We start from the raw sequence: 23,125 nt of genomic DNA, 5'->3' as shown, positions 1-23,125 counted from the left end.
AGAAATGCACCTTACTGATGTAACTGTAACCTCTCTGTACAGCATCTTTACAATAAAATAAAATAAAAAAATTTAAACATGTTTTTGTGCTGATACAGGGGCATGAACTCAGGGCCTGAGTGCTGTTCCTTAGCTTTTTCCACTCAAGGCTTATACTCTACCATGTGAGCCAAGTTCCACCTCTGTGCTTTTGGTGATTAATTGGAGGTAAGTCTTATGGACTTCCTTGTCCAGGTTGACTTCAAACCTGGATCCTCAGATTTCAGCCTCCTGAGAACCTAAGATGACAGGCGTGAACCAGTGGCACCTGGCAAAAAATATACTTCTTAGACCAGTGCTATATCCATTTTTCCCAAGAGTATCTGCTGGTAAGGCAGTCTTGCTATCCACAATCCTGGCAGAGCCTTATGCATGCACTTACTGCAAATGACCACTAAGGCATCCTCAGTCCCAACAGATAATTCTCTACATTGTATATTCTGTCTGGCATCTGTTCACTCTCCTCTTTCTAATAAAGAGCTATATTGTACCTCTCCCCCAAATTCATATATTGAAGTCATTGCAGTCTTAATCCTCAGTACCCTCAGTACATGACTGCATTTAAAGAGATAATCTTTAAAGAAGTCATTAAGTTAAAATGAGATCATTAGGGTGGGACCTAGTCCAAAATGATTGTTGTCTTTTAAGAAGAGGACATTAGGGGGACTGGCAAGGTGGCTCAGTGGTAGAGTGCTTGCCTTGTATGCATGAGGCTCTGGGTTCAATTCCTCAGCACCACATAAGCAGAAAAAAGCCAGAAGTGGTATTGTGACTCAAGTGGTAGGTCCCTAGCCTTGAGCTGAAGAGCTGAGGGTCAGCACCCAGGCACAAAATTCAGCCCCCATGAACGACAAAAGAAAGAAGAGGACATTAGGACATAGATCTTTGCATAGAAGATTATATGAAGATAGCTAACTACAAGCTCAAGGAAATGTGTGTGCGTGCATGCACGCATCTGCACCTGTACACAAATACTAGGGCTTGAGCTCAGAGCTTCAAGTTCTTGCTTGTTGTTTTTGCTGTTGGCTGCTATTTGAGCCATACCTCTACCTCCAGTTTTTTTTGTTGGTTAATTGGAGAGAAGAGTTTCAAGGATATGTCTGCCTTGTCTGGCTTCAAACCATGATCCTCAGATCTCAACCTCCTGAGTAGCTAGTATTATAGGTGTAAGTCATGGATATCAGACAGAAACCAACTTTATGGACACCTTATTTGGGGACCTCCAAAACTGAAGAAAAAAATGTCTGTTGGGTAAGCCACCAGGCCTGTGTCACTTGGTTGTGGCAGTCCTAACAAGCTAACACACTATTTCCCACTGTCTCAGAACAAAATCCTTACACTCCTCCCCACCCCCTATGAGACCCCAAAGGATGGAACACTGGCCTCAGCCCCTCCCTTATCTACTAGGCATTTCTCCCTTGCTCACCTTGATCTGGCACCACTACTCTTTTCCACCTGGAGCCCTTCCTTATTTAAGGTCTTCCCCCGTGCTCTGGATCTGCCAAGGCCTTTTAAAATCATTTTGCAGGTCTATCTTGCTTCATTTTAGATCCCACCTTCAAGGTCACCTCATCAAAGATCTTCCCAGAACATCCTGTTAAGTTGGTCTCATACTCGCTCATTGAATATGAACTTTTCCTTCATTAACATCCTTAATTAGATATTTATGCATTTTTTACTTAATACCTGCCTTCATGAAGTCAAGGACTGTTCACTACACTGTTACTACTTATCTAGCAAAGCACCTGGACACATAATGATACTCAATAAATATTTATTGAGTAAATGAATCTTCACCTGGTTTAAGTCTTAATCCGGGATGTCAGGGTCCAGCTCAAATCCTCTTGTCTCCTTAAATTGGCCTTCTGATCCTTTTAAGGGCCAGAAAAAAACTTAAGTGTCTTGCTATATGGCTTTATGTAGTATGCCATGGGGTTTATGGATGTTTTGGGGAGGTGAGTTTTCACTTCTGCCCAGCTTCCTTCCTTCCCAAATCAGGCCTGCACACTGCTTCTCTGCATGGCTCGCAGCACAGCTGAGCTCAAGGCCCAGAGCACAGGAGGGGGTCAGTCACCATGCGTGGACCCAAATAGATCAGAGGGGAACCAGTGGTGGAGGATGTGAGGAACTGGGTCGTTTGCAGGCATGAAAAGGGTGCCCCTCCCCTTCATATCCCCTAGGAAGAAGGCTGACAAACTCCTTTTTGCCAGGGAGAGTATTAGGGTAAACCTCATCAGCCAGTTGTACTCACAGAGCAGATTTCTGGGTAGGGAAAAATCCACTGGCTGGCAGTTGCACAATTACAGACTCTCTTCTGCCCAGCTGTGGGCTGCAGAGAGGGCCTGGGCATCACTGCCAGTTCCTTTCTCTGGAGGAGAACCTGGACCTCAAGAGAGGAGGAAGGTCCAAGGTTAGGAGCCTTGAGCCTATCTATCCCAACCAGACCAGGCCCAAGCAACAGCCCTTAGGCCAACATCCACTCTTGGCTGCACTCCCTCTCCAGGGCTGGTGGGCAGGCCTGGCCAGTGGCTACTGGCTGCTGTCTTTCAGGGGCTGGGGTTGGACAATGGGAAGAAAAAGCCCCCTCCCCACTGCTCCAGCAATATAAAGCAGGCCTTTCACTGAGGCTTTCTGGCTGCTTGGGCTGGTTCTTGGCACCCAGCTAGGCGGTGTTGGGAGGGGCGTGAAAGCAAATGTGTTGGGGGTGGGGATGGGGCCTGCATTTCTGAGGCGTCTGTCCTGCCGGGGGGGGGGGGGGGGAGGGGGGAGGGCACCCACGGGGCGGGCAAACTCCCCAGCTGTGAGATGAGCTCATGCTGGGAAACCGGAACATCTTGGGGTAGGGAGGAGGGAGGAAGACCCGCAGCAAGCACGTGGCGAAAGTGAGGGCCTGGAGAGCAAGTTTTGAGTAGAGGATGGAAAAGAGGTCCACTCTGCTGGCCCTGCCCCCACTCCTCCAACCTGACCAATACCACCATAGCCCAGCAGCACATCCCTCCGGATACATCCCCAAGGATGCCCGGCCCTCTGGGCTCTCCCCTCCCCCGCCAGCCCAGGCTTGCCACCCCGAAGTCTCTCTCTTCGCCCTTCCACATGGGGAAATACCCCTGTCCGGTCACCCTGCTACTGTCTGCGGAGCCTTTGGAGATGCCCGAGCTCGGATTTTGGGCAAATCGCGAGGCGGCTCTGCGAGTCCCTTAAAGCACCTTTCCCGGGTGCCCCTGGCGAGGGGGTACGAGCGCCCCTGCGCAGGTGCCTTTCCGCCGCGCGCGCTCCAGCCGCCAGCCGGGGCCTCCTCCGCGGGCCTGGCAGCTTGCGGTCCCCTCCTGCGTCCTCCGCCCCCCACCCCCGGCCCCAGCTCCCCCAGCGTCTCTGCGCGCTGCCGGAGAGTTTGGCGTAGACAGCGCAGGAGCCATCGTGACTGGCGGAGGAGCCGAGGGTAGAGAGACCAGACAGAGACGGCAGCCGAGTCGGGGTGGGGGATGGGGTGGGGACCTGGGCCGAGCCCTTGGGGTTTGGAGGCAGTCGCTGCCAAGGAGGGAGGGGGAGGGGGAAGGGGGGAGGAGAAATGGCTCCGATTTTCAGGAGACACTCGCTTGATTTTGGAGCCTAGGCTGGGAGAGGATGGAGGAGAGGAGATCAGAGGGTCTGGTTATTTAATGTGAGGATAAATTGTACAAGTAACTCACGCACAGCCCTCCAACCAACCTCATTCCCCACCCCCAACCCCGCGCACATAGCCTGTCTTCTCCACCCACAGATGTTTGTCTTAAGCTAAGGTAGGAACCCCCTGGGGTTCAAGGAACAGGTGACTCCCCCCGTTTCCCCTCCCCAATTCTTAACCCCAATTACATACACACGCCCCTATCCTGGAAAGGGGTACGAGAGGCTATGGTGTATGAGGCGCTTAGGCGTCGCCTCCGAAGCCCAAGGTTGCAAGTTCAAAGCCACCAGCACCACCACTGCCTATGATCAGCTTCGAAAAGCCACGACTTGGAGAGGAAACGCGTCTTAAAAAATTTATTTATTTTTGGTTACCGTTCCCAGACAGCATTTCAATTTCCAAACGTGGAAGAGGCATGTATGTGCGTGAGTGTATGAGTGCGTGCGTGTGTGTCAACTGTGCGTGTGTTTGTGTGTGCATGGTGGGGGGTTGTCTTATCCATGGTGATCTTATAAGAAAACCCGAGGACTGAACTTAAAGAGAAGACACCGGTCCATGGTAAAACAAACAGGAATAAACAATCCTTTAGATGTAATTTGTGGTTTCTCTGGAGGTGGAGGTGGCGCTGAGGAAGAGCCTACCCCCCACCCCAATATATATATATATTTTCCCCTCCCTTGGCTTACACCTCCACCCCCAGCCTTTGGAGCGGCGGAGAAGCGGCTCCGGAGTGATTAATCCGGGGATAATTCACCCCCCCCCCCCGCCCCCCGGCGCGAACCCCGCGAAGCGGGATTGGAGCGAGTCATTTCCGAGAGCGCAGCGCGCCTCTCCCCGGCCGGGCGGACACTTGGTTCATTCCAGCCGCAGAAGCTCAGGGCTCCCGCGTACCGGGATTTTTTTTTTCCCGAGCAGAGGAAAAAAAAAAAAAAAAAAAGCTCCCGAGCTCTCCTGACCTCCTTTCTCCTCGGCGGCGAGCGGAGCCTCTCCCTCGGGCTGCCGGCCGCGCCATGCCGCGCTCGCGGGGACGGGAGCTGGGGCGCTGCGGCTGCCCCGCGGGGAGGGCTCTCGGCGAAGCCGGGATTTCGGCACTCGTGCCGGGCGCGGGGAGCCGCTGGGGCCGCCCAATACCGCTGCTGCCGCCGCCGCCGCCGCCGCCGCTGCTGCTGCTCCTGGGCTGGGGGCTGCTGAGCGCCTCGGCCGCCGCGGGTAAGTCCGGCCGTGCCGGGGAGCCGGGGAGCCAGCGGCCGCCGCGCGCCCCACCCGAGCCCCGAGCCCACCCAGCTCCAACGCGGTCCCAGTCCCTTCCCCCGCCCCCCACCCTCCCCCCAGTTGCCAACCCTCCTCATTCTCGCTCGTGTCTGCCCGGATCCGCCATCCCACCTCCCCGCCTCCACCGCGTCCTCGCCCCCCACCCTCACGGCTCTCCCCAACCCCAGCCGCAACTTGGCCGGATCTGGCCGGTGTGTGTGTGTATGGGAGGGGAGATGGGGGGGGGGCTGGGAGACTGACATCCTCGCCCGGGGTTGCGAAGTCGCCTGGACCTGGGGGGCGCCCAGCCCCCAAGGTGCCCGGCTTTTCCCCGATAAACTTTCCGGGAGCCCTACTCCCCCAGCTCCCCATTCTGCTTGGCACGCCCGTCCTGGGGGCTGGCGCGGAGCGGCGCGCCCCCTCGGCGTATCCGCGTCTGCGGGGGTCTGTCCTCCCCTGCCCCCGCCCGTTTGCTCTGTCGTTGGCCCTTGCCCCCCTCCTGAGCCGTCTGGAGACTGCGGCCGCCACCCCTCTCCCCAAATGTCCCCCGCCCTCCGCGCTCCGATGGGAGCGGGAGGAGGCGCAGGTGGGCGGGCGCGCCCTGGTCGGGGGTCCCGCGCAATCTTCGCAGGAGGGCACAGGTGGGGGCTGGAGGAGGAGGGAGGACTCGGGGCCGGGGTTATGCCCCGGGGCGGAGGAGGGAGTGTCGCCGCCAGGCTCCGCGCCGCCACCTTCCTCTCGGTTCCCACTCCGCGCCAAAGTGCCCTTTCCCGCGCCCTGCTGCAGCCGAGCGCCCGGGCTGCGGCAGCGGTGGCGCGGGCGGCGGGACCCGCTCCGGGCAATCGAGTCCAGGAGGAGGGCAGACCTGGCGGGCTCGGAGAGTCCCGGAACTTCCCGACGTGTGGTTGCAGAGTACAGGTCGCGAGGGAGGCTCGCAAACCTCCACTCCTCGGTGGAGGCTACTGGCCTCAATTGGTTCCCTATCGGTTTCCTCACAGCACCCTTGGTGGCTTACCTCGAGCCACAGCCTAGAAAGTTCCGAGTGCCCAGGTGGAGATGGGTCCAAACCTGTGCCCGGAGCCTCATTTAGCCAGAAGCTGACACTCACTAGGGAAGAAAATCCCAAACACCTGCTGCCCGGGCCTGGACCTTCCGGCCTTACCACAGCACTGGCTGTTTCGTTGATTTTTTTTTTAAACCACGGATGGAACCTCCGAAGCCTTGGCCTCGGCCTCGGCCACCCCAAGAGCCCCAGCGGCCCTTCTTGGAAAGTGTACCCCTTCTCTGGCAAGACAGTGAGTGGCGAGCTTTCTGGCCCACGGTGGGTTGTGGTGTCTTGTGAGCTGGTCACCTCCGAGTGTGCAGCTCCCTCGTTAGGCGCGGGATGTTGGGGTTCCAGCTCCGGAAGGGCTCCCCACGCCAGCTCTTGTCTCTCTTACTTGACCGGACTTTCGCAGGTTCTCCTAGGAGTCATAGCCACCGACACCCAGAGAGGGGCGCCCGTGGTGCGCGCTCGCCAGGCAGCCCTGGCCTCTCTCTCACACACACACCCACACCCACCCAGAGGCCGATGCTGGATGCTGCTGGGAACCCAGACTTGCCCCATGGTGGGTGGGGAGCCCCCCATTGTTAACTATAAAGTCAGGCCTTTTGGAGGGTTAACTAAGTGAGGGCCCTTTCTCTGGCTTAGCTAACTGGAGAACTGCTCTGGATCTGACATTTTTTTTTTCCTGGCTAAGATTTGTCCCTGCTCCCTGAGTATAGCATGTCTCTGGAGAGAGAAAAGGCCAACTCACCGCCTGCCTGCTCAGTGGTGCCTGAATCCTGCCTTGTAGAGATCTACACGCCTATAGCTAGCTCCATGCTGGGTACAGAAGTGTGTGTGTGTGTGTGTGTGTGTGTGTGTGTGTGTGTGAGAGAGAGAGAGAGAGAGAGAGAGAGAGAAAGAGAGAGAGAGAGAGAGAGAGAGAGAGAGAGAGAGAGAGAGAGAGAGAGAGAGAGAGAGAGAGAGATCTGAGATGGGGTGGTGGCTCCCTGGCAGATCCTGCTCAGGCTTCCAGTACCTTCATTGCTTTTAAAATCTTTCCTCCATTTAATTTACTGTCTGGCCTTGCCAGGTAGAAGGGATGTGGAAAGGGACTTGCTGACTGGAGATCTTCAGGACAGTACTTGAAGTTGTGTGTGCATGGGGGGAGGGGAACTCATTCATTCTGTACCTCAACTCCTTCTTGCCATGCCTCACACATTCCCTTGTAACAGGTTTCTCCTTGACCTGTAAGTAAGGAACATCTTACTGTGAAACAAGCCAAAGGGATTTCTTGGCTTTCCTGACCTCTTGTGGCCACCAGCCCATCCCTGATAGTGTCAGCTCTCAAAGGGGTCTTTTCTGACCTTTCTACTTCCAGTCACTCCTGCGGTCTGGCTTCTGTTCTCAGGATTGTGTTGGAACATTCTAGAAGAGATTATAGATGACCATCTTCCTTGCTAAATCCATTGTGCTTTCCTTGTTCTCTTCTTCTTCCTTTCTATAGCTTTGGACACTTTGGACCACTCCTTTTATGAGTTCTCTTCCTTGGCCTTTGGGGACAATGTATTTCACTGATTTCCCTCCTCCCTCCATCTCTTGAGTGAGCTTCCTCAGCCTCTAAATCCAGCATTTACTGTAGGGTGTCTTCAGCATTCTGTTCCCTGCCCTTCACTCCACTCCCTGGGTGAGCTCATTCCTGCCCATCCTTCTACTACTCTCTCTGAAGCTTCCAGACAGATTTGTCCTGCCAAGTTGTTGCCTAATAAATGTCTATTGGCTTCCAAGCCCATGAAAACTCTGGATCCAGATAGCGCATACATCTGGCTGGCTCTGGATATCTCACTTCCCTTTCAAAGCAAACTCATTGGCTTCTCCCCTCCAGGGTTCCTCAGTTCTCCAGCCCAGAACTTTGGGAGAGAACCTCAGCTCTTTCCTCAGCAGGTAGCCACCAAGGTTTCAAGTTTTCTACCTTCCGTTATTCTCAAGCATAGCTACTTTTGTTTGAATCTAGAGGCTCTGAGCATTGAATAGCATCCCATTAATATGTGATTACAAATAAAGGCAGCATTAACCTGTGAGTTTGAGGAATTCCAATGAAATTCTGATCCCTCTCCCACACCCCTAGGCAGTCACCTGCCTAGCTTACAAAAAAATCAAAATCACATTAATTTTATTTTTAAATGTCTCTTGTCACCTGAGGGCTTGCTTGTAGGCTGCCACTTGGAGATGGAGAATCACCTGTGTCCATGATCTAGTATAGCACAAATGGAATGGCATTAAGGCATTTTGTTCATCTCCCTCATCTATTCAATAATTAGCTTCCTGAAGGCAGGCTCAATGCTTGATTTCTATTGTATCTCTAGTATCCCCTCAGGACATTCAATAGAGCTGCTGTTTGATGGATAGCTGTTAAATCAGCGGGTGATTTTTGTATTTTGTTCTTGGACACTTGTCCAGGGACTGATAAAACTAAATTGCCAGTGTTATTGGTCAAAGAAAGCCAGCTGGTTTGCAGAGGTAACAATGATAAGGTTACCTGTTCCCAGTTACTTCCTTCCCACCACGAAATGGCACACATTGGTAAGACAGCTTTCTAGGTTCTAGAACCAGTGCAACAGTCCTTGGCACTTTTACTTCTCAATACTGATGGGCCAAGGATAGGCATTTAACTGCTCAGCCATTGATGTGGGTCTGGATGTGAATTTCCATTTGTAGTCGACCTGTGGGCTTATGGTTTTTTGTTTTGTTTTGTTTTCTTCCTTAGCTGCCTACATTGCAGCAGAGAGAGCTTGCATCTCTAGCCTGTTGACTGTGTGGTCTTATTGAAGGGAGGCTGGACTTGGGCAAAGGGACTGGAGAACAAGCCTGGATACTACCTGGAAGAGTCTAGCAGGTGGCTTCATCAGCACCACTGTGATTGGTAGTGTCTGTCCTGTGGGTTCCATCTTCACTGTAACACCCACAGGTGTTACAGGCAATCCATTCTGCAAAGTCCCAGGCTCCTTATTGGAGGCTTTGATGACACAGTGACCTCTAAGTCACAGGCTCCCCATCTGCACCGGGACAGTAATTCCAATCTTAGGGAAGGAATCTAAGTCACCAATACCTCAACCCTATGCTGTTCCTGTCTTGTGGAATGTGTCCATTCAATAGAGGGCGAGGCTGAGCAGCATCCCTGGGGACAAAGGAGTTCACCTGTGCTCTGTAGGCTGTCTGAGCACCCCAAGGAGTGGCACTAATAGCTGTAGCTCACCTAGAGCTCACTGGTAAGGTCTTCAGCTCTTGTCTGGATTGTCCTGGTCCCTGTTGCCACTCAGGGTGGCTGGCAGTATTGTTCCCATGTGATAGACTAGGCAATAGGTCTAGAGCAGGACCTAGCTCTGGATCTAGGTCTACCTGACTTCAGATCCCTTGTGACCACACTGCTGTCCGACTTCTCAAGGATCTCAGCAGGTGTCACCCCCTTAGAATTCTTCTGCTCCATGCCCCTTTGCTCTGTGAGGTCTGGAGCTTAAACGTCTAATCCTCAAGCAGCTATTATTCAGTTGCTCCTTGAAATGACTGCAAAAACACCCTTGGTTTCCAGTTTCCCAAACCCATCCAGGTGGAACTCACTGTCGGATCTCTTGACCCTACATGTTATATTATTGTAGCACCTTTGTCTTCCTTCCCAGGACTCCTGAACTTTTGGATAGTTTCCTCCTCCCCTGAGCTTGAAATTTCCAACAGATAGAAAGGACCTGCCTGGTGTTGGTGACTCATGCTTGCCACTTTACCTACTCAGGAGGCTGAGGTCTGTGGATCTTGGTTCAAACCCAGCTCATACAGGAAAGTCCTTGAGACTTATTTCCAATTAGTAAGAAAAAGCTCAGTGCCTAGGTCCTGACTTAAAGCCCTAGTACTGATGCGTGTGCTCACGTGCATGAGCGCACACACGTCCCATCAGCCTTTCATACTACACAGCATGGCCCTTAACATGCTGGAGCCTCCCTTTTCCAGCAGTTTTGGGTCATTTCCTCAGGGAGTGTGGCTGGCAATCCTGTGTGGCCACCACCAGGAACTCTGTCAGAGAAGTATGTTCAGCACAAGCCTCGATCACCACAATGGCTCCAGCTCATGGCCAAGGGTAGCACAAAGCATTGGTCCTCCCACAGAGATAGAGGGGTGGCTATACCACCCAATAAGTAGGGACTCTTCCCCTTTTGGAGAGTCTCCCCCATTGAATTACTGCCTTTTCCTGTTCTAGCTATTTGTTTTGCTATGGTTGGAAAATTTCAAACTGAATTGATTTCTAAAGGGATGTTGGCCCTATCCTTGAAAAATATCCTGATAAGAAATGTCCATGATGCTGAAAATAATATATATGTAGTTAAATTACTGAGCACACCAGATAACTATTAGAAATTTATCTGAGACTCTCCTGTGTGGTCTAGAGCAGAAAATAAGAGCTCAGATTGCTGCTCAAATAGATTTCCCCCTCAGCTACTGTCTCATTTATACTCAATTAAGTGCAATTATAATCTAGAAACTTCCCAAAAGAAATTGTGTCCAGCTTCTAGGTTTTCAAATAGAAAATAGAATAAGCTCCATTATTAAGTAGTTACATCTATGTATTGATTGGAAAGTAAGCAAGTGTGACGGTGGTAACTTTAAAGGGAGAGAGCAGAGACTGAAATTTCGACCATTGGAGATACAAGTGTATCATCAGCGAATGCGAAGGCATTTGATTGATGGTCTTTTCTGAGATGAGAGAGTGTGGTAGAGTTGACTCAGGTCTCAGGAGGTTTGTTCTTGGGTTGTTGCCTGCCTCCCAACCCTCCCTCACCCACTTAACTGCCTACTCATTGTTTCCTTCCTGCAATACTCTTTCACGAGTGGGTGCAGGTTGGTGGCAATGTAGTGTCTGACACGTTGCTTAACAATAAGGGAGTTCAATGGTTTCTTCTTAACCCATTTTTCCTAGCATGAAAATAACCACTTCCATGGATAGCATCCCCCCCCCCCCCCCCCCCGCCCCTCAAGGATTTTGTTGTCCTGTCCTCCTGGTCCTTGTTATGCGTAATCCCAGAAGACTGACACCTGGAGCAGCCAGGATGAAGTCAAACTCCCATTTGGCCCAAGAGTCAGGAAGTTGTCTTCCAGCCTTGGTCTGGCCTCTAACAACCTGAGTGACCCTGAGTGAATCATCTCTTCTCTTCCTGGCTCTCCAGTTCCAAATATAAAATGGGAAAAATAATACCTATCCTGTCCATGTCATAAGGGACTTGGAAACTCTTTTGTCAATGAAACAGAAAGAAACTAAGAGTTATTACAATAGAGCCCAAAAGGTTACTAGTCTAAGCCCCATCCAGTAGGAGATCCTGCTCTGTGACCAGGCTGACATGGCCTTTCAAAGGACAGGGAGCCCCTGCTGCTGACCACAACCTGCCTATGTGGGGCTTGGGGGAGCAGATGAGGGAGGGCAGACTTGTGGTTATCCCAGACCTGATCCATCCTTAGCCACTAGTGGCCTGTGTGACTGGTTCTGATAAAAAGAAAGAGAAGAATAAACAGTCTCCACCCACAGCGTTATCGGAAGTTTGTTGTATTCTCAACACTGCAAGTTCAGTCTGTAAGAGGTCACTCCTTGGGCCTCTTTCTCTCTCTCTCTCTCTCTCTCTCTCTCTCTCTCTCTCTCTCTCTCTCTCTCTCTCTCTCTCTCTCTCTCTTAAACCGCCCCCCCCCCCCACATCTGTCCTTGGGAAACATCTAAACTTAGGGTTTTAACTCTTAACAGGATGAAAATTCTACCACACTTCAGGACCACAGGGATTTTTTCTAGAAACATGGTCAGAGGGAAACATTACATATATCATTTTCTCCAGTCATATAGGGTGCACAGTTGATATTTTGTGTTTTCTTTTCCCTTCCCCCTTCCCCATCTCAGGAGCATTGCAATAAGTGACTCCTTCTGTTGCTCCATCACCCTTTATGATTACCTATCTGTGCAAGATCTCCTTTGTTGTTGTTGTTGTTGTTGGTTGCAGGGCTTGAACTCAGGGCCTGAGTGCTGTCCCTGAACTATTTTGCTCAAGGTTAGTGCTGTTCCACTTTGAGCCACAGTTCTACTTCTGGTTTTCTGGTGGTCAGTTGGAGATAAGTTTCATGGTCTTTCATGCCTGTACTGGCTTTGAACCACGATCCTCAGATCTCAGCCTCCTGCATAGCTGGGATTACAGGCATGAGCCATTGGCACCTGGCAAGGATCCTCCCTTATTTTAAACTTTTCTTCTTTCTATACCCAGTCCAAAAGCCAATTTCATCCTTCTCCAGTCTGATATATTTGATGTATGTCTTTTTGTGTGTGTGTGTTTTTCTGTGCCAGGACTTGTGCTTGAACTTTAGGCCTCATATTCTCACTTGGCTTTTTTCTGCTCAAAGCTGGTGCTTTACACTTGAGTCACACCTCCACTCTGGCTTTTTTTCCTGGTTAATTGGAAATCAGAGCCTCTCATATTTGTCTGTCTGGGCTGGCTTTGAACCTCGATCCTCACATTTCAGCCTCTTGAGTAGATAGGATTACATGTGTGAGCCACCAGCACCTGGCTATGTCTTGGTATATTTATTGACTCTTATAAAGTATGATGGGTCTTTTCTTTTATCTTTTATTTTTATTTTTTGGTTGTGGGGCTTGAACTCTGGGCTAGCTCTCTACCACTTGAGCCACAGTGCCATTTCTGGTTTTCTGAGTGGTTTACTGGAGATAATAGTCTCATGGACTTTCCTTCCCAGGCTGGCTTTGAACCTTGATCCTCAGATCTCAACCTCCTGAGTACCTAGGTGTGAGCCACCAGCCTCTGGCTTTTTTGGGTCTTTTTTTAATGCATGTTTCTTTTTAATAGCTGTCAATGACATGGAGGTATGTATGTCATTAGTTTACTTTATTTAGTCATCTCCATATTTTGAAAGTTTTCCTTGTGTTTATCCAGCCTGGACTTTCTCACTGCTGTGCTGTGTTAAGAGTTAGACATCTGTCACCTTTTATGCATTGAAGTTCCCTTGAGAAAAGACCCCTGACTTGTTGGCCTAGTCTTGTTACAAGTTCTGGTACCTTTTCCTAGGACCCTGTTGGAGAATAACTCACTCTGGCCTGAACAAATGGAGAACTAAGATCCCTGAATTAATGAGTTAATTTTTTTATATTTTGCCATATAGTTTTCCAGAATACTAGACCAGTTTTTAGTTCTACTGTGTACTTGTACTTTGTCTTTCCACAGCCTCATACCAAATATTACTCATCTTTCTAATTTGTCCATTTTTACAAGTTTAAAGTGATGTCTCATTGTTTAAATGCACACTGCCCTGATGACTTGTAAGATTATATACTCATTTGTTGTATTTCTCTCCATGTGAATTGTTTACCCCATGTTCTTTGCTCATTTTTTAGGTTGGATTCTTAATTTTAAAGTCTTTTGCTTGGCTAGCCACCAGTGGTTCACACCTGTAATCATAGCTAGTCATAAACCTGGGCTTATTTTCCAGATATTGCCCTTTGTCTGTTTGAGAGGGGACAAATAATGTCTCTTAGTCTTTCATGTGTCCATTTTGATTATGGTGTCTTTTTTTGGGAAGTTTTGATGCAGGCAGACAGAACCATCAGTACTTTACAAAAGGCAGAAGCTGAGAACTATGAGAATACTGATAAGCTGGGTGGCAGGCTAGATTTCCTGGCCCATCTGAGACTTCTCTGTTGCAGGGCTGCTGTGTATGTGGAAGGCTTGGAAGACTCGATTGCCTTCCTGCCCACCCCGGGCAAATCCTAATTCTTAAAGGAGGTCTTTCTTCTGCCTCAAGGTGCTAAGTTTTCCTGAAGGCCCCAGTTAAAGTACAAATCAATGAACCAATGGATGTTACCCTTAGAAAATTTGAGGGACTATTCAGCCTTCAGAAGATATTTATTGAGGACCTCTGTTGCACCTGAACTCTCAGAGGCACTGGGGACAGAAATGAGCTTCGGTGATGAGCGTGCAGTAGAGTGACAACCTAAACATGTTCTTAGCATTATTAATCACAGGACCAACAGGTGACATCAGGCAGCAGGAAGTATCCCCACAATGAGAGCTCAAGTTCAAAGTTTGGGAGGTCAGTGGTGACAGAGTCCTGCCATATGGAATCTGGAAGCATTTGAGTGGTAGGGTGGTAGGTTGGCTTGGCTGGCAACTTCCATCTTGAAGGAACAGGAACAATGAGGGAAGGTGAGAACTGGTGGGGAAGTTGGAGCATCTTGGGGAGAGGTAAGCCAGGCAGGGTCCCAAGGTATCTGTTCCTCTCACATTTTTCTGGCTCATCCTCCATCCTTGTGGACCTGGTAGAACTAACTCCACCACTTGTGGATCTTAGATCACTGAGCTGCCTCAGTGCGAACATGACAAAGCTTTCATGGTGAAAGAAAATGATAGAAAATGAAAGTTGAGAGCTTCTGTGGAGTCTGGAGACATATAGGCAAGCAGTAGCATTCCTAAATTGCTTAGCACACTTCACAAAAGTCCTGGGGGTGAGGGTCTTCCCACAGAGACAGCTTGGAGCTTCCAAATCACCAAGTCTGGATTTGTTATATGAGAACTCAGGATACCTGGGTCTTATTCACCTCTTCCTCTGTATACTGATTTCCATGATTCCATATTTAATAATCACTGGGGATTTCATAATCACAAAGCACCAACATGCCATTTTGCCATTCCCCTCATCTTGCTGGTAGTTTAGAATGCAAGAGGACAACAGGCAGACTCATGACAGCCCGCCTGCGGCCATGGGCATCCAAGAGGAAGTTCTGGAGGGAGGTAGCTAAATACCCAGGCTCTAGCTTTTCTCTTGTTCTTGGCTGGGACAGGACCCAGACCCAGAAAAGGGAGTCGCTAGGGTAGCAGGGCCATAGCCTAGTAACAGTCATTTTGAGTCTGTAGTCCTAGTGAGAAGCCAGAGACTCAGCAGGGAAATTGAGGCAAATGGCCAGTTATGTAAATAGGGATGCTAAAGCAGGAAGCACAGAGACACTGGGAGGTCCAGGGTGGCATCTATCCATCCATCCACCCATCCATCCACCCATCCATCCACCCATCCATCCATCCATCCATCCATCCATCCATCCATCCATCCATCCATCCATCCATTCATCCACCCGTCCATTTTATTTCTTCAGAAAGTAAAGTAAGGACTATTAAGTAGTACCTGGGGATGAGAGTTTCATTGACAGAGAAGTTTTGGAAATACTGGCTGGACCCTGGTTTTCAGTCTGTCTCAGGGTGTCTCCAAGAAGCTGCTTAGAAATGCAGCCTCCCAGGCGTTGGCCCTCTACTCATGGTACCAGATCTGTATTTTAACAAGGTCTATAATGATTTAGATGGCCGAGAGAGTAGGTGAGCATGAGTCCATATGCCCTTTGAGTGCAAATGTGGAGAAAAGGCTAGGTGGGTACAAATCTTGGCTCTAGCGTATCTGGGCCTCAGTTGCTGTATTAGTGAAATGGAGCCAACCCTTGTCCTTGCAGCCATGCTGGGGAAGGCCTGTACTTGCCTCTTTGTCCTGATGAGGTGTCTGTGCCTCAGTGAAGGAGGCATTGTGGCCATTGTGTCTAAGAGCTGTCCCTGGCCCCTAAAACAGGCAATCCTTTAGCCCATTTCTTCCACGAACAGGTTTACTTGATCTTAAAAATAGACCACCAACACCCCTTCCCTGACTCTGCATTCCGTTCTGGCTCTCACCCTGTCTCTCTCCTTCCTATCCCAGCTCTGCTTCCTGCGAGGGTGTCTGCCAAGTCATTTCTCAGTGCCTGTCATCTGCCTTCCACCCTCCCCACCCCAGGGGAAGTGCTCTAGCCTAGGGAACCACATGACTTCCTATTTACCAACTCCCAGCAGCTCTCTTGGCTTCTGGACCTTCTCAGGTCTGGCCACAGCCTGCCTCTTGACCTTCTGCCTGTCCTTCCTCTTTCCTGCCCCAAGAGGCATCTGATGCAGCTTACCGCTCCATCCCACTTAAACTTTCATAATGATTCTGCTTCATCTTTTGCTGCAGACACCCCCTCTCTCATTTTTATTTTTATTTTTTAGCCCTCTCTTTTTATTCTCCATTCATTCCTATGACTTTCATACCACTGTTCAAGTGCTGATAATCTCTATATTAGGTATCCAGGGAAGATGGGGACCTTTGAGCCCCAAGATCTAGGTACCACATGGATGGTTCACACCCAGCATGCCACGCAGCTTCCTAAGCAGGAATTGAAATTCACCCTTGACTTCCTCCCCCCTCAGCTAACTGTACCTGCGGACGTTACCTCCCTAATGATTCCCCAGGCTTTGCTGCTTTGTTAGTGCAGCCAGGGTGTAGAACTTCTCCTTTGCCCTCTCTCCTAGAAAGCCACAGCACTTTGGGATTCTAGATCTGTCTTCTAGTTGCTCTCTGTGACAGGAAGACACAGGGTAGTGGGGCAGCGTGGCATTTTGGATTGGAAGAGTTTGGGGCAAGGCAAAAACAATGAGAAGCTGGTGCCCCTTGAGGAAATGGCAAAGAACTGGAAGGTCTTAGGGTAAGAGTAGTGTTGGAAGATGTTTCAAATGACAGGCTACGGACACCCCTTGTTGAGGAGGGCTCTGAGTGATTGGGGTAAGGATGAAGAGTGATATAACCAGGTGGATTTATTTAATAATAGCTGGGCATGTGCTCCGTGCCCCTCCAAACAGGTCTGGTGGTGTCCTGTGTTGGAGAACAGGGCTCCCTGGGGAACGGATGCCTCCCCATCTCCTAAATCTTAAGAACTGTGTGCTTAGGAACTCCTGAAGACTTGGGATAGGCTTAGTCTCCAGTGTATACCCAATATGTACTTTTCCAGGCAGCCCTCAGCCTGAGAATGACAGACTTCTCCCTCCCTCCCCTAGCAGGTACAGGTAGAACAAGGAGGCATCTGCCCTCCTGAGCATGCTCAGAGGAAAGGAGGCCCCTGTCTGTGTGCTGAGGTTGACAGGAGCATGAGGGCTGGACGTCTAGATGTCCCTCCTGCTCCCGACATAATCAACTTGTTTATGCTATGGTTCTCCTGTGCCCACATCCCTCCCAAGAGTACTCTGCTTCAAGCACCCTTTCCGGCAGACTGCATTTATTAGAATTTACCTGGATGAATCAGGATTCTCATGAGTCTATCCCCTCCACTCCTCTTCCTATGTTTTCAGCCCCATTGGCACAGAGTAGCTCTCTTCCCCAATCCCACCTACCCTGCAACATTACCGGGGGAGCCTCTGCCCAACCGTGGGCATGAGATTCATTAGAACTCCCAAAGGGTCACCAGGTTTGTTAGAGGCAGCTGGAAGGTCACAGTATGTCCAGGTGAGAAAGAGTCACATAAACTGTCAGCCAGGAGGCTGGTCTTTCGTTCTTTCCACCTTCCTGCTATCCTGATACTGAGCCCAGCCCCCCCTCCCATTGCCCCATTGTGGTCACTGCCTCCTCTATCCCCTGTACATCTTCTGACTTGAGGCAGTGAATCACTCCCTTTCCTCCCATGGATAGTTCTGTTCTTTGGCCCTGGGAAAGGTACCTTCTTGGTGGGGGTAGGGGGTGGGAGGGATGCCATTCCCTTTATCTAAGATGAGGCTACCCCATTCATCCCTCCCAATGGACTTCATTTCAATTCCTCTTGTAAGCAGCAGACAGCCTTGCCAAGGGGATGAAGTTTCTCATGCAGTCAAGCAGAGGAGCTGGGGGAAACCAGCATCCCATAATTGTCTTCCCTCTGGGGTCCCCAGAGGGCCATGGCTCAGTCCCACCAATCAGAATGGACAAAGGGCCGTGTGACCTCACTGATTGGGATTTGTTCCAGCCCAAAGCAGACACTTGGCATTTATTTGTCCTGTGCATTTTGATTGTGGCTAAATGCAGGTTCTGTGAGGCTCTTTGAAACATTGAAAATAGCTCCCAAACTTTCATTACTGCCTTTGAAGACCCACAGGGGTCTGGGAACCCTTGGCAGGAAACACCAATCTTGTGTAATTCCTCTTCTTCACCTTCCTCTCAACCAGGCCTTTCTTCCCCTCTCAAGTTTGGAACTGAGTAAGTGAAAAACACAAGAAGAGTCAAATGGCAGTCGGAGCACCAGCTTTCTCACTGATAAAGTTGATTAGACATGTGGTCACAATGTCTTTTTAATGCATTACTCTTGCCAGGTGCTTGTTGCTCATACTCGTAAGAGACTGAGATGGGAGGACTGTGGTTTGAAGCCAGCCTGGCCAGAAAAGTCCTTGAGATTCTTATCTCCAATTTAACCAGCAAAAAAGTGACAAGTAGAAGTATAGTTCAAGTGGTGAGCATCATCCTTGAGTGAAAAAGCCAATTGAGGTCCTGAGTTCAAACCCTAGTCAGAATCAGTGTGCAAACACACACACACACACACACACACACACACACACACACACACACACACACACACACACACACACACACACACATACACACACACACACCTCCTTCTACTTGGTTCCCCAGTGAAGGTGACGTTCTCAGGCTTTGCTTCTGGGACAAGGGCTGCTAGGTGAGTGCAAGGAAGTTGGAGGCAGACTGGGCCTGAATTTCACCCAGATTTCGGACAAGTCAGTTCTCCTCCAGGCTGGGAGAAAGTAGAGGATGTATGTAACTGGGACTCGGCCCTCTGGGACATTCAGTGAGAATCTCTGGTATTAGAGGTGGACGTGAGTCCAAGCACATGGCTGGCCACCTGTAGCCACAGGGTATCTGGGGCGGGCAGGACCTGTCCCCCTGCTGGGGAGGAAGGAGAAGGCCCCCATCAATTTGGAGGTTCCTCAAAGCCCATATCTAGACTAAGAGGTGATGTTGACTAAGACGTTGATCATCTGGCTCACTTATCTCTGTGGCATGTTGAAATAAGAAAATAAATTGATCATTTTTCTTCTTTTCTTCATTGTCCCCGGAAGAGTAGCTGGAGAGGGTGCTTCATCCAGGTGAATTGTGAGAGAACAGGACCACTGTTTCACAGCACTAGTGCCAGAGTCAGATCTGATTCGCCTTGGTTAGCTCCTTGATAGAAACTGATGTTGGATTAGAGCCAGGCACCATACATTTGCTTTGCAGATGAAGGGCTGAAATTGAGTGGAGTCACAGGTCCAATGCAAGAAGAGCCAGCAGGGGGAGGACAGAAAGTGACTAGCATAAGACAGAGCAATGCCAAGGCTTTTCCTTTCTTCCTGGTCTCCCTCCCTCCTTTCTTTCCCCTTTTCTCTTTCAGTGCATTCAGTCATCCATGCCTCCACTTAACCAGGTTTTATGGAGCTTATACATTGTGCCAGGGACTGTGCTGAGCCCTGGGCTCTATAGACAGCTGATGGTTTATGGTTTTCTCTTCTCCACCCCTAAGTTTTTGTTCATTTCAATATATCACCTCTGGGTGGACAGACGATAAAACAGGTAATTAAATTCAGTGCAATGAGCATTGCAATGGAGCTTAGTACGGGGCTGGGAGGAGGCTATGGGAACAGAGAGAAGAACAGGAAGCCAGCCTGGGATCAGGACTGTCTTCCTGAGGGTGGCCATGTTCCTTAGACCTGGAATTCTAGCAGAGGAGCTAATTGGGGCAAGAAGAGCATGACCTAAGGCTTCTTTCCCTGGTAGCTGTTGTTGATAATGACTTAAAAGTTGCTGCTTTGGGATTAGCCTGTGCTGGGACCAGTAGGTACCTGTCCCATTTTAACTGCAGACAGACATGCTGAATGTCTAAGATCCAGCATTCCATGAAAGGATCTCCAGACCCTGCTGGGGGGAAGCTGCGGAGTCATTCCCACATTACAGGTACAGAAACTGAGGTTTGAAGATAGACAGCAGGGAAGAGATGGAGCTAGGTCGGTTGCTACTACCCATGCAGAGCCTTTGGATGGTGTTTGTACAGGTGTTTCCACTACAGCATACAGCCTGGGCATCCAGCATTGGGACTGGTCACCCACTGTTTCTATAACAATGCTAAAGTAACGTTTTCTTCATGGACAGAGCTCCTTCTGTATGTGCTCTGTTCAGCATTTTGTCTACACCATTGAATGTAAGTCTTACAGCAGGCCTATATGACAGATTTCATTGTCATCCCCAGTTTGCAGATGGGCAAATGGAGGCTCAGTGATGTTCAATAATGGCTCAAATTCCCATGAGATGGATTGGTGTTGGAATGACACATGTAGCTGCCTGCTTCTGGGCAGAAACTTATTACCTTCTTCTGAGGCAAACAGAGAGATACTGGCATACCACCCAAGGCATGTTCCTGCCATTTCTCAGGCTTTAGTTTCCTCATCTATGATTGCCGGGTTCATTTGTATTCTTGTGGTGAGGGTCCTGTGCATGCTAGGTGTTAAGTTCTGTAGGCAAGATGCTCTCTGTCTCCCCCATCATAGGAAAGTGACAGACATTCTTGCCTGCCTTGAATAGAGGTGGTGGTAGGTTCACCAGGGCCTTGCAGACTGATTCTACTGGACTTGTATTGTGCTGGTGGCTCACCTTGAGGGCTGCTATCTTAGGGGCCGGAAGCTGTCTTGAGAGGAGGCTGAGGGAGGCCCCCAAGAACAACCACTTCTGGGCCTCAGCTTCAAGGACAAGCTGACTAATCCACTTGTGCAAATCCTTGGTCTGTCAGCTGTGTCATTGGCTCACAGCCCCCAGATGGGGAGAGGAAAGTCTGAGGGATTGTGAGGAACAGGTGACCCCCTGTCTTTTCCCTGAAGGCCACAGCAGGAAAGGAAAGGCTTAGAAACACTGTCCCCGGGATTTCATGACTCAGGTACTTAGCAAACATCACCAGCCTGGCTCTGTGCAATTTACTGAGGTGGATAGAATGGTCTATGCCTGGAGGAGTGCATCTCTTATGTAGTGGTGGTGGTGGTGTGTGTGAGATGCATATTGAGGTGGTCATTGCATAGTGCAGGGCCCAGGACCCAGGCACTGCCCTACCCCCACCTCTTTCTCTCTTTCTTTCCTTCCTCTCCTTCCTCTCTCTACCCATGAACAAATCCTATTAGCTACACTGCTTTCAGAATAAATCTTGACTCCTCCAACCCTTGACCCTCGCTGGACCATGCATCTGTCCATATTCCTGGAGTCTATGATACCATCACTTACATAAACCCCTGCAGGAACCCTTTCCCGTGATCCTCTTTAGCCTCTTGCCACTTTTGCTCCATCTTTGGGGCTGGAGCACTTCTAATACCTTTAAGCAGATAGCCTTCCTCCACTCCAAAGTGGTTCCTGTCACCTTTGTGTAAGTCATAGTCCTTCCCATGTTCTCAAACTTGGCTTTCTTCCTGACCTCACCCCCTAAGATTTGTCCCAGCTTCCTCAGCATTGCCCAAGGGATTCCCTGCCATTGCTCTCTCAGAGTTGGGGCTCACTGTCCCCTGAGTAACCACAGGACTCAGTTATCACCTGCTCAACTCTGTTCCCATAGATGTCACATCCTCTCACAGTCCTGCCACATGCTTTATCTGCAGTAACTCCCTCCCGCACGATTTCTCAATGCGAGGTACTTTCTTATTCTGTTGGTTTAGCTATTTTTTTTGTGTGGAGTCAGGGTCTGGTTATTTAGCCCAGGCTAGCCTTGAACTCACCATCCTCCTACCTTTACCTTCTGAGTACTGGGATTGCAGGAGTGAGCTACCAAGTTTGCTTCCCTTTTTAACTTTGAGCAAATCATATATACATTTCTTTCTCATTTACTATCTTTCCCTTCGGGTTGGTCCCACAAGATCAAGGAACTTGTCTGTCTTATGCTCTGGTGGGCCCAACTTCTCTCGAAGTGTCTTTCACGTGGTGGTAGAATATTTATGGGATGTTGGGTGGAGGAAGAGAGAGAACCAAGACACCTGGAAGGACAGATGAGCGAATAGCAAGCCCCTGGTGTGTGTGTGTGTGTGTGTGTGTGTGTGTGTGTGTGTGTGTGTGTGTGTGAGACAGAGAAAGAGACAGACAGAGACAAAGAGAGAGAGTCAGAGGGGGATGGTGAGGAGGAGAAGGAAGAGGAGAAGGGGAGAACGTGGGCACTTACTGGGAAGTGATATTCAGGACCCAGCCGCAACAAAACCTTGTGAATCACCCCTGGAGGTGGCTGATACATCCTCGCTGAGGGCCTCGGGAATAATGTGGGGTGCCCTCAGAAGCATGGGCCATAGATGAGGCTCGTATCCCAGCCCTGCCTGGCACTGGCCTGTGTAAGAGACCTCGTGTCTCTTTAGACCTCGGTTCCTTGACTCTAATCCCTAATTCACAAAGTCTTTGTACTGATGCAGCCAGATGATGTGCACAAAGCACTTACCTAACTCTGGCCTGGTCCTTGCTCACGGTTGCCAAGGTGACGGGGCCTGCTGAATTCAGTGGGATCAGTGACATTGGGAGGAAACTTGTTTCCTAAGCTCTTGGTGCGGCAGCCGGTGGTCTCCGCCCTCGCCTATGAAGGGCCCTGGCATTGCTCAGGGACATGCGCTCAGCCTCCTGCCTTCCTTCAGGCTCAAAGACAGCCACGCTTCCTCCTGCTTGAGTTTGGGCTTTTGCATATACTGATTCCTCTGTCTGGAGGATTCTTGTCCCTTTTTACTTCATTCACCATGGCTCAACCTCTCCTCCCCTCCTCCCCCACCCTCCAAGTCTAGAGTATCCTTGTTGGCTTGGGACCCTTGCCATAGGATAGTTATGTCAGTTGATGATTACACTTTGATCAAGGTCCTTAGTCTACTGTTGTAGATGTCTCTTCCTGGATGATAAGCTTCAAGGGGGTAGGGACTGTGTCTGGCTTTGCTCAACTAGTCTGTCCCTAGGCAACAGACAGTCCTTTGCAAATAGTATGTGCTTAGTCAATACAAAGAATGACTCAGGGAAGATGGAAATGATACACTGGGCTGAGTGACCTTGCCACTTCCCATCCCTTCCAGACAAGACTGGCAGGACAAGGGAGGCCACCTTGGCTGTGAACTTTCCAGCGGTGGGAGGGATGCCAGCTCACTCTTGCTTTAGAACAACAACAACAGTGATAAATAACAGGTACTCAGAGCTCCAGTCACCGTGCTAAGTACTCTGTAGACATGACTTCATTTAACTGAACTGTCATTATTATTGAGTGGGGGAAAGCAAGA

General features: G+C 49.9%; 1 protein-coding gene across 1 annotated transcript in view; it reads left to right on the top strand.

Moving 5' to 3' along the window:
* The first annotated feature begins 4,688 nt into the window (after nucleotides 1–4,688).
* Nucleotides 4,689–23,125, top strand: part of Csmd2 (CUB and Sushi multiple domains 2) — a 535,187-nt gene continuing 516,750 nt past the window's right edge. Inside the window, exon 1 of the mRNA XM_070008973.1 lies at nucleotides 4,689–4,912. Within this exon, the coding sequence (XP_069865074.1) occupies nucleotides 4,714–4,912 (199 nt within the window). The 5' untranslated portion in view covers nucleotides 4,689–4,713. The remainder of the gene's footprint in view (nucleotides 4,913–23,125) is intronic.

Source organism: Dipodomys merriami, unplaced genomic scaffold, assembly GCF_024711535.1.
Source record: "Dipodomys merriami isolate MVZ:Mamm:240054 unplaced genomic scaffold, mDipMer1.0.p SCAF_71, whole genome shotgun sequence".
Lineage (NCBI taxonomy): Eukaryota > Metazoa > Chordata > Mammalia > Rodentia > Heteromyidae > Dipodomys > Dipodomys merriami.
Note: the sequence above shows the minus strand (reverse complement) of the source record. Positions and strands in the feature narration are given on the sequence as shown.